General features: G+C 40.4%; 3 protein-coding genes and 1 long non-coding RNA gene across 5 annotated transcripts in view; 2 read left to right on the forward strand and 2 right to left on the reverse strand.

The window, feature by feature from the left end:
• Nucleotides 1-571: 571 nt before the first annotated feature.
• LOC144702688 (uncharacterized) lies at nt 572-5,293 on the reverse strand. Of its 2 annotated transcripts, none has more exons than XR_013581336.1 (3): nt 5,116-5,293; nt 4,319-4,422; nt 572-608 (listed from the first exon to the last, which is right to left on the reverse strand). It is a non-coding gene; the product is annotated as an uncharacterized LOC144702688 (long non-coding RNA). The 2 variants fall into 2 exon arrangements; XR_013581335.1 differs by lacking the exon at nt 572-608 and adding an exon at nt 3,698-3,902.
• Nucleotides 5,294-7,232: 1,939 nt separating this feature from the next.
• Nucleotides 7,233-11,241, forward strand: LOC144702689 (polyketide cyclase/dehydrase/lipid transport superfamily protein). Its single transcript, XM_078574689.1, has 10 exons — nt 7,233-7,830; nt 7,920-8,047; nt 8,137-8,245; nt 8,354-8,393; nt 8,571-8,660; nt 8,762-8,861; nt 8,962-9,101; nt 9,499-9,601; nt 10,525-10,877; nt 10,946-11,241. The coding sequence occupies exons 1-10, from the start codon at nt 7,692-7,694 to the stop codon at nt 11,154-11,156; spliced, it is 1,413 nt and encodes a 470-aa protein (XP_078430815.1). The 5' UTR covers nt 7,233-7,691; the 3' UTR covers nt 11,157-11,241.
• A 2,444-nt stretch (nt 11,242-13,685) lies between these two features.
• Nucleotides 13,686-16,660, forward strand: LOC144701839 (DNAJ heat shock N-terminal domain-containing protein). Its single transcript, XM_078573620.1, has 6 exons — nt 13,686-14,035; nt 15,356-15,452; nt 15,942-16,031; nt 16,120-16,185; nt 16,254-16,322; nt 16,388-16,660. Exons 1-6 carry the CDS (start codon nt 13,686-13,688, stop codon nt 16,523-16,525), a joined length of 810 nt encoding a protein of 269 aa, XP_078429746.1. The 3' UTR covers nt 16,526-16,660.
• A 28-nt stretch (nt 16,661-16,688) lies between these two features.
• The window catches only part of LOC144702690 (Pentatricopeptide repeat (PPR) superfamily protein), a 3,303-nt gene continuing 2,755 nt past the window's right edge, over nt 16,689-17,236 (reverse strand). The window contains exon 1 of the mRNA XM_078574690.1: nt 16,689-17,236. This exon is cut by the window's right edge and continues 2,755 nt beyond it. Coding sequence (XP_078430816.1) covers nt 16,850-17,236 — 387 coding nt within the window. The 3' untranslated portion in view covers nt 16,689-16,849.

A 17,236-nucleotide genomic window follows, 5' to 3' on the forward strand; every position in this document is an offset into this window, starting at 1 on the left:
ACTCATTGGAAATGGAACCAAAGGAATACTAAGACAAAGGATTGTAGTAGAAAGATCACCGATGTTTTGTAATTATTGCTACAAAGTGGGACACCATGAATCTGAATGCAGAAAACAGCTATACTCGGTTAAGAAAACACATACGCAGGCATGGCATACTTTTAGGAAGACAGCAATAAAGAAAAATGCACCAAAGGAATCCCGCATATTGAGGGGGTACAATCCTCTACAAAATGGGAAATTAAGATGGGCAGAAATGAGCCGAGACTTCAATGCCACCCATACTAAAACTTGTGACACCATAGAACAAGAAGATGAACATACTCACATGGTTGCTGGAATATTGACTGATAACATGGCTCAAGAGGAAATTACAAGAATACAAATCAATACTCCCAATCAGAAACAAAGAAAAGGAGAAGCTAAAAATCAACTTGTGGTGGGTAATCAAAAAACCCAACAGGATGGTAGTAAAGAATGTATCATTAGAAAGGATGATCACGCCAAAAGTATCATGATTAATCACGACGGCGACCACAAGGAAATGAATTGTTATAACTTTCAGATAGCCTTCTCCTCCTCCGAAGAAGAAATTGATAGTCCGAAATCTGAGAGAAGTTGGAACAAAGTGATTTCTAAAAAGAAGAAGATACAACCTAATAAGGAGAAGATAGCAATCCAACTACATGATCAAATAGGAAGAAATGAGCATCAGTTTCTCCCTGAAGGGAAATAATGATAAACACAATTTTTTGGAATTGTAGAGGTTTGAGAAATTCAAGCAAATATACAAGACTAAAACAATTAGTTATTGGTCCAAGTCAAGTCAGATTTGTAGGGATAATTGAACCGAAGATGGATAAAGAAAAAATCAATGTTTATCAAAAGAAAATAGGACTCTCAACATGTTGGGCGCAACAAACTGGGCACATCTGGTTATTTTGGGATTCAACACTAGACATCTCTGTTATAGATGACCATCCTCAAAGCACAACAGTAAGGTACAAAAAAGACACGGACATTGTATATATCACAGTTGTCTACGCATCCTTCATCCCAGAGATAAGACAAGATCTATGGACACATCTTTTTGATAAATTTAGAAATATTACCAATACTTGGATAGTAGGAGGAGACTTCAACATGGTAACGAGAGAAAGTGAAAAAATAGGGACACATACACCAAGTCTTCAACTTATGGATACTTTCAACAATCAAATTAACTCTCTACATTTGATTGAACCAACACATTTTGGAAATTCGTATTCATGGTGTAATGGTAGGAAAGGAAGGGCCAGAACATATGAGAGGTTGGACAGAGTCCTTATCAATTACAAAGGGACAGATATAGAGGGACTTGAAATACGCTATCTACCACGGGAAACCTCAGATCATAGTTTGATCTTATGTACAAAAAATGACCAACCGTTGACAATAAGGAAACCCCCATTTAGATTCCAATCTATGTGGGAAACACATAAGGATTTTTATCCATTCATACAAGAGAAATGGTCACTATACTCAGGACTTTTTAAACATCTTCCCCCCATGGTTAAAATAGGAAAGATTTTGAAACAAATGAAACAGGAACTAAAGACATGGAATAAAGAAGTGTTTGGTCATATAACCAATCATATTCAAGAGCTACAAGTAAAGATTGCAAAGACAGAGGAGGAACTTCAGATGGAATGGAATCAGGAAAAGGAACACCTTCTAACAAGGCTGCAAAACCAACTCGAAGAAAGACTCCATCAAGAAGAATTATTCTTAAAGCAAAAAGCCATAATTCAGTGGTCCGCAGAAGGAGACAGAAACACAAAATATTTCCATACACTTTTAAAATGTCGACATTCACATGATCCTTATTCATTCATAAAGAGAAAGTGTTTAGCAGAGGGCAAAAGTATAATAGATGAAGCTGTTCAGTACTACAAAAATATGTTTACAACCATTCAGACCCATATTAATGATGATTTCTTAAGCATTCTACCACCACTAATCTCAGAAAAAGAGAATGATACTCTCACTGAATGTCCCAATGCATCTGAGATAGAAACCATAGTGAAAAACATGAAGCCAGACAGTGCACCAGGGCCTGATGGATTCACAGCAAGATTCTTCCAAAGTTGCTGGCATATTATAAAAAAGGACGTCATTGAAGCTATCCAATCCTTCTTTCACACTTCTTCAATACCAATATCTTGGAAAAGCACTTTTATTTCTCTAATTCCTAAAGTACAAGTACCAGAAAACTTTTCACAGATGAGACCAATCAGCCTTTGTAACACCATATATAAGATCATCACTAAGATACTGGCAAAAAGACTCTCTATTGTTCTTCCCAAAGTCATATCCAAAGAACAGAATGGGTTTGTACCTAATCGATCAATACATGACAGTATAGCACTTGTTCAAGAAGCTTCTCAATCAATAAATAACAAATGCCGAGGGCATAATCTCATCCTCAAATTAGATATGGAAAAAGCTTATGATAGAGTTGATTGGGTATATTTGGAAAAAGTTTTATCACAATATGGATTTAGTAGAAAATGGATATGGATGATTCAGGCATGCATTAGCGATATCCCATTTTCAGTCATTGTAGATGGGAATTCCTCACCATTCTTCCAAAGTTCGAGGGGTCTAAGACAAGGGGATCCACTCTCAGCAAGCCTATTCATACTAGCGCAAGATGTATTAAGCAGACACATATCGAGCATCATCTCAACAGGGCAAGTGAAACATTATCATATCAAAAGGGGATGTCCTTTAATTACTCATAGCTTATTTCCAGATGATACAATTATTTTCTTAAACAGTGGCATCAACTCTATTCGTAAAATGATGAAGCTTATTCAAACATTTGAGGAGGTGTCAGGACAGAAAATCAATAAGGATAAGAGTTCCTTCTATACAAAAGCAAACACTGGACGAGCTAAAATCTCTAAGTTGGAAGAATTGACTGGTTACAAAAATGGAAGCTTTCCTTTCAAGTACTTAGGATGCTCAATTTTCACAGGTAGATCCAAAGCATCTTACTTTGAGCATTTGACTACAAAAATTACAAAGAGGATAGAGGGATGGAAAGGAAAACTTTTGTATGTAGGAGGTAGATTGACTCTCTTGAATAGTGTGCTAAATAGTTTTCCAATCCACACTCTATCAGTATATGATCCACCAAAATCTATATTGAAGTCTATCAAGAAGCATCTCGCTACATTTTTTTGGGCTGGAAACCTTCAGAATCATAAAAGATCATGGATAAGTTGGTCAATGGTATGTAGGCCATATGCAGAAAGGGGACTAGGCATTCGAAAGGTAGAAGATATACTCCAAGCACTAAAAATGAAAAGGGTATGGAATCTTTTAAATAAATCCTCTTTATGGAGTCAATTAATAATTGCCAAATATGGTCACATAGAGGACTGGGCAGAGGACTCAACTTTACCGCATTGTATTAAATCATTGCATAGTGTATGGTTACAAATGATGCCTATCATTCAATGGGAGGTTGGAAAAGGAAACATCGATGCTTGGAAAACCAATTGGACAGGATTGGGAAGACTTTGTGACATAGGAAATATCTCTCGTGAAATATGCAATTCCTCTGTTGCTGAATTTTTGGGACAAAATTGGAAAGAACTATTGAAAAGAGCTAGATTTCCCGAAACTTATATTCACGCAATTAAGCAGAAAAAAGTCAGTCTCTCAGACCGTGATGATAAACCAATCTGGACTATAGAAAATTCAGGAAAGTTTTCCACAAAATCAGCTTGGGCATTTTGCAGGGATAGTAATGCAAAATCATTGTTATTCTCAACTATTTGGAATAAAGTCTTACCCACAAAAATCAGTATCTTCATGTGGAAGCTTCTCCATAATAAACTTCCTCTTGACAAAAACTTCCAGAATGTAGGAATCAGTTTAGCCTCAAAATGTGTATGTTGCAATAATTGGCCTCAAATAGAAGACAGATTGCATCTTTTCTTCAATAGCCAAAGTGCCAATAATACATGGGACTGGTTTTTAAATCAATGGGAGTTGCCAGAAAAAAGTACAAAGACATTTGGTGGTTGGTTTCAATTCTTTTGTAAAAAATCCATCAGGGAATCAAAAGCCCAAATATTGAAAAGAAACTCTTTCTTTACAATATTGTGGGAAATTGGAAGGAACGAAATAATGGAAAATGGAAAGGTCAGGTTTTGAATGAGGCTTTCAGATATAGGCTTCTAAATACAATCAAGTACATGGATAGACAAGTCCAACCAAAGAAAATCACGTGTATTCAAGAATTAAAAGTCTGAAAACTGGGGCTCACCGAGGGACCAAAGATTTATATACATTCTGTTAAAATAGTCACATGGCAGAAACCTCCAACGGGTATTCTCAAGCTTAACATTGATGGAGCTTCTAAAGGCAATCCTGGAGAAAGTGCAGGAGGAGGAGTAATCAGAGATGAAAGAGGTTTCGTGGTAGCTGCATTTTCAAAAGACTACAAAGTGCAAACGAGCATGGTAGCAGAAATCAGAGCGCTTTTGGATGGACTAAGACTATGTAGAAGTCTAAGAATAAGGAATATAATTGTTGAAACAGACTCACAGTCACTGGTTGAAATGGTACAAAAGCAGCATTGTGCCATTTGGAAAGAACAAAAAAGATGGAATAAAATTTTAAAACTGCTTGAAGGGATACCGACAATCAAACACATATATAGGGAAGGGAATTCAGTTGCAGATGCGCTGGCTAACCATGGCATTAGGCTAGGTAGGAAAATATTTTTTTCATCTATGCAGGAATTACCACTTTCATGCAAGGGGGCTATCAGGACAGAGCAGATGGGATTACCATATCTTCGGCAAACTAAAAAGATCGAGAAACCTTTGTGAAGAAGTTCAATCAAATTTAAGACATGAAACTTGGCATCAAAATTCCAAGGTACGCACTTTTATGGACCAAGTACATTCATAGATTTCTATGCGTTGCTTTATCTTAACACTAATGTTTAGATATTTAGACTCAAAATTATTATGGATGGCAAAACTTTTTAGTAACATTGGAATGCAATGAAAAGAAAATAATGTGCTTGAAATCAGAGAGGAAAAAAGATTTTCTAACCTTTTTGGACATGGAAGCTACTTCCACCTTTGGTTTATTAGGACCGAGGATTTTTTGATGCATCTTCTCAAGAAGTTACTAGCTAAGTACTCAATGATGCAACCCACCTATCCGGAAGTGACCAGGAGAACCAATACCAAAGTCGGGGGGGAGAGAGGAGCCAACAACGAGGTCTCACCATAAGGTTTCAAGCAATCAACAAAGGCAAACCAAATGACTTGGAAACAATACTTCACAGTCAAAGTCAATATTGAAAGATATTCAATTGCGGTCAAGAAAGGACAGAACAACAAGGAAACAACAACAGATCAAACTCAAAGCCGAACTTGATTTGGAATTATATTCAGCTATGATCAAGAAAGATCAAGACAACAAGCAGACAACAACAAATGGATAAACTTTTCTACAAAAAGCTTGAAAGTTTGCACCAATAAAAAACAGCAGGAATCAGTACAAGTATCAAAAGATGACAATGAGGGAAATGTACAACGGTTTGTGGATTATTTTCAGAAAAGTGTTGAAACCATCGTATGAAGATTCTCGATCTCCCGAGGAATGTGATGCTAATCCCCATCACCACCGGATAGTGTTGGGCCAAATCAAAGAAGAAAGAGCGACACATCTTTAAGGGTAGTGCATCAACATATCATTGTACCATAGGAGACCAGTGGAGGTGGTTTGTATTGATCCTGAAGGCATGGAGAAACTATTTTTATCTCAGATTTCAGCACATAAATCATATATTGATGTAAAATAATTATGTTAGCATTTCTTTTAGAAATGATAACATAATTAAATGATACTATAATTTCTTTAAGAAAACCAAAATTAAAAAATGGGATACCTATCTTGCATCTTAAAGATTTTAAATTTTCTTATCTATATTCTTGTTTATGAACTAACCAAAATTTTATTAAAGTTCAAGGTTAGCCTTGAGACATAGCTTGATAATTTCAGAAATAGGTAAGAATTACAGCACCGCAACGTCCCAAGAAGATTTGGTTGAGTCCAAGCATCCGCGGTGATCGAATACACTTTAAATACGAACCATAGGGAACAACCACGACATACGAGAGAAGACAACAGGAAAAGAACGTGACAGCCAACAAATGAACCCAAACATCAACAAAATGAGGAAGGAAAATCTGACAAGGAAAATGATTAGATTACTCTACTTTGGTTTTAGCTGAAGGGAAAAGAAACAGGGGAGATGCTGCCAAATATTTTTTGATTTTCTATCCCATCTCTCTCAGGTGCTTGACATCTGGTCAGCTCCAACAAACTGATGTACAAATTTTTATATTTGATGAAATTTGCTTTAAAAAGATAGATAGATAGATAGATAGATGGATAGATAGATGGATAGATAGATGGATAGATAGATGGATAGATAGATAGATAGATAGATAGATAGATAGATAGATAGATAGATAGATAGATTAGATAGATAGATAGATAGATAGATAGAGACAGATAGAGACAGAGAGGGACGGAGAGAGTATGTTCTATGCCCAGACTGACACTGAATGATCATTTAATGCCTCAACGGCAGCGACGACCATTAACATCTCCGACGCGATCATATTTTCGCGTTATCTAGTTGCTACTTGCAGACCCCATTCATGATCCTCAACTACCCATCCAATATTGCTCACATCTCGTTATCAAGTCGTCGCCCTCCGTCTTCTTAGTAGCTATCTCATAATGGGAAGCTTCTCTCTCCTGTTCCACAGGGCCTTTATACGCGTTCAATGGCGTACCCGTGGCGGTCTATTCAACTATTCAAGCCCGTGAGTACAATCAACAAGATTTCGTAATTATCACTGTGTGTTGGTGGTGTCTGGGGAAGAGCGATGCGCTACTCACCGCTGAAAGAAAGCTTTTTATTATTTTTTATTTTTTTTTCACCCAAAGATGGTCTTCGTGTGTTGATTGTTGACGGTGGTAGCCGTAATCGATACAAACACGCACGGTGAATTGGCGTATTTACAAAGATTTACCATCTCCAAAAGATATTTTCAAAGTTAAATTCGCGAAATTTGATTTATTTATCGAGACTCAAACTGGCCGTGAACTGGTCGTTGGCTATTCATCCTCCTCGCGCGTTGCTGGAGACCTTCTCCGCTTGTGTTTTGACTTTTATAGTTTTCTTGCCATTTGTCATTATATTTAAGAAGAAGAATAAGAAGAAGAAGGATTGCACCGTTTTTTTCTTCTCTCTTTCTGGGCTTCTCTCTCTTCTGAGTTTCTCTCTTTTCTCCTAAAGATCGCAACTTGATCCCAAGTTTGCACTTTAGAAAGCAGATTATCGCTTAAACCGATCAAGCGAACAGCAAGCTTTCTCTGTCCTGCTCTGAGAAGAAGAAGAAGAAGACGAAGAAGAAGAGAAAGAAGAAGAAGAAGACGAAGGATTGGACCCGTTTCGTTCTTCTCTCTTTCGGGGCTTCTCTCTGTTCTGGGTTTCTCGCTTTTCTGCTAAAGATCGCAACTTTGATCCGAAGTTTGCTCTATAGGAAGCAGATTATTGCTTAAACTGATTGAGCGAACAGCGAGTTTTCTCCGTCCTGCTTTGCAAGATGACCGAGATGCTGAAGATCGCAGCCTGCAGAGAGAGATTGGACAGATCACTGTCCTCTCCCAGTCTTTCAAGTGAAGATTCAATCAAGATCCTCGTCAAGTCTCAGCTCCTGCGCTCGCCCTTCCCCGGAAGCGATGGTCAGTCTGAAGAAAACTTCAAAAAAAGAGTCATCATTCATCCAAGAGTAAGAAACAGTCGTTCACCCATCGTATCTTCTCTTTCTCAGAAGAATTCTCAAAACTTGTGAGCAATCGTTCCGAGGAGGTGCATAATTTCGTCGACATGATGAGGAGCGCCTCGTCGATCGACGGTGCTTCGACAAAGGCGGCGAAGGCCTCCATGGGGGACTGGAAGGTCAACGATTCTTTAATTTCATGCGAGATTTTTCATCAAGATAATAACTAGATGGTGATTAAATCTGTCTTTTTTTTCGATGGATTTAGATGAAACAAGACACGGACCAAGTTCGGATTATGTACCGGGAAGGCCCCGAGGGCTCCCCCTTCCATACGATGCTCGTAGAAGGATTTGCCGATGGACCCGTCGATGTCTGTAAGTTAATTGATTCATCAATTAATAATTACCCTTCTTAATTGCGTTCTTCTTCGGAGTTTTTCAAGTTTCTGAAGAACTTGACTTTTCTCTCCTTCATTTTTCCAGGTTTATGCGTCGCGCACGAGGCAGAGCTCTTCAAAAAATGGTGAACCCCACTTCTAATTTCTTTAAAATCACGCAGAATCTAGTCATCTATCTGAGAATTTCTTCGAATAAACGTAATTCTTTCGGTTTTTCTCGGTTTGCGCAGCAAATTGGGTCTTTTATCATTTGCGTAATCTCTGGCTTGATCTGACGTTAATCTTTCGGATTTGGTTGTCAGGTGGCCTCACTTCAACATTCCCCCTTTCAAGGTCCTGTCGTGCACAAGTTTAAACCGCGCTCGAGTTGGGGAGGAAGTATCACTGCTGAGGTCTGTTCATGCAGCACAGTTGGAAAAAGAAGTGTGAAGAAAATATTACATTTTTCTTTTCTTTTTTGATTTTGTTAATCTCTAGGTTTTGTTTTTTTAAGGCTGAAGCTTCCCTGGCCAATGAGCGATAGAGAGGCTCTTCTGCAGTACATCACTCTTGAATTCCCCGAGGAAGATTTCATCTTTGTCCTCATCAAAGCTGTCCGTATTCATCTCGTTTTTTTTGTCAATTGAGCTATATTATAAATCTAGATGTCGAAATCTTGATTGAATTTACGTTGTAAAATATCTTTGGCACCAGATTCGAGGAGGAGAACCCATTAAATTGAGCAAGCATGGTTTCACCGAAGATGGAATTCCAGAGGCGGAAGAAGTTGTGAGGGTGGAAGTTGTCGGTGGACTTGCTCTTCAGAAAATTAGCCCCACGAGATGCTACTTCCGGTAATTTAATTGAATTTCATTCTGGGATCGAAAATTGTGAAATCATATTCTTTCCAGCAAGAGAAGTATCTGGTATTAAAACGACGTTTATCCTTTAATTACGATGACTGTTTGTTTCATTGAATACCTGGCAGTACTTTTAAGTTGTTGAAGAATCTGGAATTTTTTCCTTGTATCTTTGGTTCATTTCTTCATGAAATAAAGGCATTTGAATTTGTTTTTGAAAAAATATCAAAAAATGTACATTTAATTTTACTTAGATTCCCTGAATCAAGATGGGTTATTTGATTTTACTTGAACATCTTCGGATCAGGAAGGATGGTTAGTTCAATACTTGTTTTGTCATGCGGTTAATAATGGATAATATGGTGGCTGATGTGATCTTGTTATTTCACAGGACTGTAGCGAATCTAGATTTAAAGATAGACTTTTTGCCTCCATCTCTCATCAACTTTGTCGCAAGGCAGTTGATTGGCAACGGCTATAAGCTCTTTCAGAAGGTCAGATTTTCTCTTCTCACATGGATCTATTATTTATTTTAATCCATTGTCTGAAACAGAGTTTCAATGGGGTTTCTTTCAATTCATTCAATTTCAATAGAATGAGACGAATTGTGAAAGCAATTTCAATGAAAAAAAAATCGTCTCAAACCAGGTTTTGATAGTTTTATTGAATTTCATTCTAATCTATTCGTATTGCACTCTGGGTCGCACTTGAAGGTGGAATTTCTGTTTTTAAAACTTTCAAACAAGAGACCGGATCTAAAATTTTCAAGAATTTACCAAAGTTTCAAGAATCACCTTGAAATGAAACGCGATTAATTCAGGAGATTCCCTGGACCGCTAATATTCTGCATGAATTTTGATCAGTTAAACAAGTAATATGAAATCAAAAAAACTTTCTTCCAGATCTTGTTCCTCGGAGCAACTCTGTGTTATTCTGAATGCAACTTCGGACAAGCCACATTCATTGATCTCTGATGTAGCAAAAATCCTAATTCCAAATCCGCTGTCAATTTCAATCGTCTAGAATTCCACTCTGATTCAGTTACAAATTCAACATCAACCCATCTCAAATCTCGATTTCAAACTCATAATATCACTGATGTAGCAAACATCCAAATTCCAAATCCGCTGTCAATTTCAATCGTCTAGAATTCCACTCTGATTCATTTGCAAATTCGACATCAACCCATCTCAGATCTCGATTTCACACTCATAATATCTCTGATGAAGCAAACATCCAAATTCCAAATCCGCGGTCCATTTCAATCGTCTAGAATTCTACTCCGATTCATTTACAAATTCAACATCAACCCATCTCAAATCTCGATTCTAGATTTGCAATTCTTCGATAATTCGATTCCATCGCCGATCCCGCGCCAATTAAACCGACAAAAACGGGTTCTTTGATTCTTACCCAGGCAATCGCCTCGGCGAAGAACGACAAGGACTTCAGCGAGGCTCTAAAGGGTCAGCTGTACGCCATTGTGCGCGGCGAAGTAACACTTCCTCTTTCCGATCCCTCGCCGTCGCCGTCGCCCTCGCCCTCGCCCTCGCCATTGCCGCCGCCGTCCTCCGCCGCGAAGGCGGCGGCGGCGGCGGCGGAGGAGGAGGAGGAGGAGACGCCATGCGGCGGCACCACCGGCAAGAAGTCGGGCAGCAGGGTGAGCCCCGAGGTGGAGAGCGCGCTCAGCATGGTAGATCAGATCATCGGCCTTCTCCGCGACCACAAATCCCAGAAAGGAAGCGGATTGAACTCTGCGCAAGAATCAAGGTAACCCTCTTCTTAAAATCGCAGCTTTTTACGAGGGATTTTGAACCCATCTCCGATTGAGCTCGCAGGCGCGGAGGGGAAGCCGAGTTGGACGGGATGAACACGAAGAGCTTCAACGTCGCCGTCGCCGCCGGATTGCAAGAGAAGAGCGCCGCCGTGTGGGTTAATAAGGCCAGAGGCGCCGCCGGCGGAGTGGGCGGCGCGCTCGTGGCGGTCAAGCCGATGAAGGGGAAGCGGCGGGGGATTTTCTCCCCTATCGCCTGTCTCTCTCGCCGGTGATGGCCGCCCCTGTACCTTTCTTTCCATGTCTATAAGAGTGTTATATATTACAGTATGAGTAATCAACGGAGGAAAAGTTTATCAACTAGGGGTGATGGAAGACTGGGAAAGGAGGGATTTTGGAGATTTTTTTTCTCCAATCGAGGCCCGAGGGAGGATAATTGAATGAATAAGGGTGATGGGTTCTTGAGGAAGAAGGGGAGAATTCATAGAAGGGGTCTTCACTTGAAGAGTTTGGAGGAAAAATTTAATAAATCAGAGGTCATGGGTGTCATATAGACAATGAAGGAAGGGTTCTATTTTGTCATGAAGATGGAGGAGAAAATACAATAAAGTAGAGGTGATTGGTCTTTGATAGCCGAGGAAGGAAGGGTTCTTCCTGTCTTGAAGATTGGGAAAGAAAAATTTTAATAGAGGTGATTGGCCTTTGATAGAGGAGGAAGGCTTCTATTTTGTACTGAAGATTGGGGAGGAGAAAACTCAATAAAGTTGAGGTGATTGGTCTTTGATAGACGAGAAAGGAAGGGTTTTATTTTGTCTTGAAGACTGGGGAGGAAAAAATTTCATAGAGGTGATTGACCTTTAATAGAGGAGGAAGGAAGGCTTCTATTTTGTCTTGAAGATCAGGGTGAAGAAAACTCAATAAAGTAGAGGTGATTGGTCTTTGATAGACGAGGAAGTAAGGGTTCTATTTTGTCTTGAAGAATGAGGAGAAGAAAATTCAATGAAGTTGATGTGATTGGTTTTTGATAGACGAGGAAGTAAGGGTTCTATTTGGTCTTGAAGATCAGGGAGAAGAAAAGTCAATAAAGTGGAGGTGATTGGTCTTTGATAGACAAGGAAGGGTTCTATTTTGTCTTGAAGATCAGGGAGAAGAAAACTCAATAAAGTGGAGGTGATTGGTCTTCGATAGACGAGGAAGGATTCTTGTCTTGAAGATTGCGGATGAGTTAAAGAATTAGAGGTAAGGGTTTTTTTGGAAAAAGGAAAGAAGGGTTCTTCTTGTCTTCAAGAATGAGGAGGAGAACTTAATAAATTAGGGGTGATGGGTTTTTGATTAATAAGGAAAGAAAGGATATTTTTTTCACGTGAAGATTTAAGAGGATAATTAATCAATTAATGGTGATGGGTTTTTTTATGAAAAAGGAAAGAAGGATTCATCTTGTCTTGAAGATTATGGGCAATTTCAGTACAATATCAGAGATGACGAGCACCCCCTCAACTAATCAACTGTGACATGAAAATTGGGTCAGAAAAGGTGGGAGAGAAGGGTTTTTGTCTTGAAGATTGAGGATGAGTTAAAGAATTAGAGGTTAGGGGTTTTCTTTTGAAAAAGGAAAGAAGGGTTCTTCTTGTCTTCAAGAATGAGGAGGAGAACTTAATAAATTAGGGGTGATGGGTTTTTTATTAAGAAGGAAAGAAAGGTTTTTTTTATTTGAAGATTAAAGAGGACAATTAATCAATTAACGGTGACGGATTTTTTTATGAAAAAGGAAATAAGGATTCTTCTTGTCTTGAATATTGTGGGCAATTTCAGTATAATATCAGAGATGAAGGGCGCCCTCCTTAAATAATCTCTGTCACAGAAAAATTGGGGTAGAAAAGTTGGGAGAAAAGGTTATTGTCTTGAAGATTGCGGATGAATTAATGAATTATAGGTTAGGGGCTTTTATGAAAAAGGAAAGAAGGGTTCTTGTCTTCAAGAATGAGGAGGAGAACTTAATAAATTAGGGGTGATGGGTTTTTGATTAATAAGGAAAGAAAGGATATTTTTTTCACGTGAAGACAATAGAGGACAATTAACATAAATGCATGTTGGATAATGAATTTAATTAGGGTGTTGTCTTTACTCTTCCTTATCAAAGAAATAAACACAGCATTTATGGAAAACATCTAACTTAGGAAAACATTCTCAAAGTGATGAAACTTGATTACGTGTACCCCCCTAATTAAATTCATGAATGTACCTTGTTCATGTATTAAAGGAAGAAAAAGTAGGCACGTTAAATTGGGGTAGAAAAATTAGGAAAGGTAGGATCTTTATGCCGTTTGGGATTTTATTTTATTGACGAGACATTAACATTCCGGGGGGATGCGTTTTTATGAAGAAGGGAAGAATGGGTGTCTTCATACCTCTTCCTTTTTCACGAAAGAAACACAATATTCATGGGGAAAGTTCAATTTTACATAAAAACATTCTCCAAAATATGAAACTTGATTGCTTCGACCCCCACATTAATTCATGGACGTACCTTACTCTTGTAATAAAGGAAGGAAAATATATGCAAGATAAGCTCATTTACTCTCTGTTCGATATGAGAAAGATTTTAAAGATACCATTTTTTTTCGGGGAAAAATCTGATACTGCAGGGGAGGAGGAAAAAAGGGTTCTTGTTCTAGATACTGGAAGATAAAAACCCACGACCCACTCTTCGAAATTATTTGGATTTTGCTTCTTCTTCTTCTTCTTCTTCTTCTTTTTCTTCTTCTTCTTCTTCGTCGTGATTCTCTCTCTGGGAAGGGGGGGAGATGTGGAGGAGGGGGGTGAGAGAGCTCTTAATCTTTAATGGGTCTCGTAATATCCTGGGGAGAAGGTCTGAATCTCTGCGGCGGTCGTGTTCGTTGGAATGGCGGCGAGATTTGAGGAGGGGGGAATGGCGGGGGCGTGGGGGAAGTGGGGGCTTCGCCGGGCCTTCGTGGCGGTTGTATTGTAGTAGCGGTGTGTCGGCGGCGGAGAGGGGGGGAGGCGGCGCCGCCGGGACGGGGAGGTGCTGGAACTGCGGGGCGCCGCCGCCGGCGGAGCCCTTCTTGGTCTGCGCCGCCTGTGCCAGCGTCCAGCCTGTTGACCCCTCTCTCGACTTCTTCCAGATCTTCAGCCTGTGAGCCTCTCTCTCTCTCTCTCTCTCTCTCTCTCTCTCTCTCTCTCTCTCTCTCTCTCTCTCTCTCTCTCTCTCTCTCTCTCTCTCTCTCTCTCTGCTTTCCTCTCATTCTCTCTCTCTCTCTCTCTCTGCTTTCCTCTCATTCTCTCTCTCTGCTTTCCTCTCATTCTCTCTCTCTCTCTCTCTCTCTCTCTCTCTCCCGCATCTCTTATCTCTCTCTCCCTCATCTCTCATCCCTCTCTCTACCATCTTTCGCTCATCGCGCATATCTATCTCTCTCTCTCTTTTCTATCTTTCTCTCCCTCATCTCTCATCCCTCTCTCCACCATCTTTCTTTCCCTCATCTCACATATCTATCTCTCTCTACAATCTTTCTCTCCCTCATCTCTCGACCCTCTCTCCACCATCTTTCTTTCCCTCATTTCACATATCTATCTCTCTCTGTGCTATGTTTCTCTCCCTCATCTCTCGTCCCTCTCTCCACCATCTTTCTTTCCCTCATTTCACATATCTATCTCTCTCTCTCTGCTATGTTTCTCTTCCTCATCTTTCTTCTCTCTCTATCTCTAATTCAAAAAGAAAAAAACTCTCCATCTCTACTCTCTCTCTCCCTAATCTCTTATGTCTATCTATCTCTAATTCAAAAAAGAACGACTATCTCTAACTCTACAATCTTTCTCTCCCTCATCTCTCATCTCTATCTATCTCTAATTCGAAAAGGAAGACTCTCTCAGTCTCTCTATCTCTACTATCTTTCTCTCCCTCATCTCTCATCTCTATCTATCTCTAATTCGAAAAGAAAGACTCTCTCAGTCTCTCTATCTCTACTATCTTTCTCTCCCTCATCTCTCATCTCTATCTATCTCTAATTCGAAAAGAAAGACTCTCTCTATATCTACTATCTTTCTCTCCCTCATCTCTTATATCTCTCTCTAATCTCTCTCTAAGCTCTCTCTCCCTCATCTCTCATCTCTCTCTCTAATCTCTTTCTCTCCCTCATCTCTCATCTCACTCTAATCTCTCTCTCCCTCATCCCTCATCTCTCTCTCTCTCTCGCATCTCTCATATCTCTATTATCTCTCATGTCTCATGTCTCTCTATCATCTCTCCTACCTCTCTCTACTCTTTCTCTCTCTCATCTCTCTATCGGATCTCTCATCTCTTTCTCCATCGCGTCTCTCATGTCTCTCTCTATCGCATCTCTCAAATCTCTCTCTACTCTCTCTTTCTCATCTATCATCTCTTTATCTCTGTGAGCCTCTCTCTCTCTATCTCTATCTTTAGATTCATGTCCTGATCATCTTTTGTGTGGGAGTTCAGTGAAAGGGAGTACGACGTAAGAGTGGGGGAATTGGAGCGCAAGTACAAAGACTGGCAGAAGATGTTACACCCCGACCTCGTACACACCAAATCTGAGGTCCCTCCCTGTCAGCCCAGACACTTCATCTCTCTCTCTCTCCTACATCTCAGTCTCTCACTCTTCTCTCTCTCTCTCTCTACATCTCAGTCTCTCACTCTTCTCTCTCTCTCTACATCTCAGTCTCTCACTCTTCTCTCTCTATCTACATCTCAGTCTCTCACTCTTCTCTCTCTATCTACATCTCAGTCTCTCACTCTTCTCTCTCTCTCTACATCTCAGTCTCTCACTCTTCTCTCTCTCTCTCTACATCTCAGTCTCTCACTCTTCTCTCTCTCTCTCTACATCTCAGTCTCTCACTCTTCTCTCTCTCTACATCTCAGTCTCTCACTCTTCTCTCTCTCTCTACATCTCAGTCTCTCACTCTTCTCTCTCTCTCTACATCTCAGTCTCTCACTCTTCTCTCTCTCTACATCTCAGTCTCTCACTCTTCTCGCTCTGTCTACATCTCAGTCTCTCACTCTTCTCTCTTTTTCCCATTCATCTTAGAGAGAGAAATGCTACGCCGCAGACCAGTCTGCCCGGGTCATCACCGCATTCTCCACTCTCTGCAAACCTCTCTCTAGGGCCATTTACATGGTACCCCTAAAACCCTTACAAAATCTTGAAATGCCTAAAATACACTTAAACCCTTAAATCATGATCTTTGTGGTGGAAAATCTCACAGCTGCAGCTGGAGGGATTGCAGGTGGAAGACGAAGGGACGATCACAGACCCAGATCTTCTTTCTGAGGTCGGTTGCAAAAAAAACTATATTTCATTTGTCTTTATGTATGTAAGTTTTTGAAAATTTATACGCAGGTCATGGAAATCAGGGAGGCGGTAGAAGAAGCAGAGGACTCTCAGACGTTGAACCAGATAAAATCAACGGTGGGTCCCACAGTGCGACAACATTGACAATCGTTGACCTTCTTGTTTGTCACGTGTTTGCGCAGTCCGAGGAGAAGATGGAGCTTTGGTCAACGTTCTTTGGAGGGGCTTTCAAGAACAGGCAGTTCAAAGACGCGGCAATGGCGATCCAGAGGATGACTTACTACCAGCGTGCGGTCGAAGAGATCATCAAGAAGCTTTGATCTAGGTCAAACGCCAGCTAATAATTCGTGGTCAACCGTCCTCGAGTCTGGATCTAAATTTGCTGATGTTTCTGTGAGCCCCTACTAAAGATTCGGTTCAAAATATTAATAAAGACTGGCAAATTACAAAAAAAATCATCCTCTTAAATAAATTCCTTCATGGTGAGCTAATCATGCTCCTAGATTTGTACACAGTACACTTCCAGTCTAATTGGGTTTAGATCAAGTAGTCGCTGAGAAATAAAGCATCACAGAGATTCATTCTTCTTCCCAAAAGGACAGATGAAAAGATTCTAATTTTGAACGGCCTGGAAGATGAGAAACTCAGCCCAGGAACCTTCTCTTCCTTGAGAAAGCCCGCTTCTTTTCCAGCACAGACTGAGCCAGATCATGCTTACCTTCCCTGTTCAGCCCGAAGAAGACAGTCCGGAAGTCGACCGTCGAAGGCGTAAACCCGGCCGTTGCCATCTCCTCTATCAGCCCGACCGCCTCCTCAGACCGGCCAGCCCGGCACAGCGCCGACATGAACGAGCTGTATGTCCGAAAATCCGGCGGAGGGCCCTCCTTCCCCATCTTCCTCAACAATTCCCAGGCTTCATTGACCTTGCCTGCACCAACATACCCATCGATGAGCACCGAGCAGGTGACGGTGGTCGACGGGCATCTCCCCTCCTCCATCGTCTTCATCAATTCGGCGGCCCTCTCCGGCCG

Source organism: Wolffia australiana, chromosome 4 (genome assembly GCF_029677425.1).
Source record: "Wolffia australiana isolate 7733 chromosome 4, ASM2967742v1".
Taxonomy (NCBI): domain Eukaryota; kingdom Viridiplantae; phylum Streptophyta; class Magnoliopsida; order Alismatales; family Araceae; genus Wolffia; species Wolffia australiana.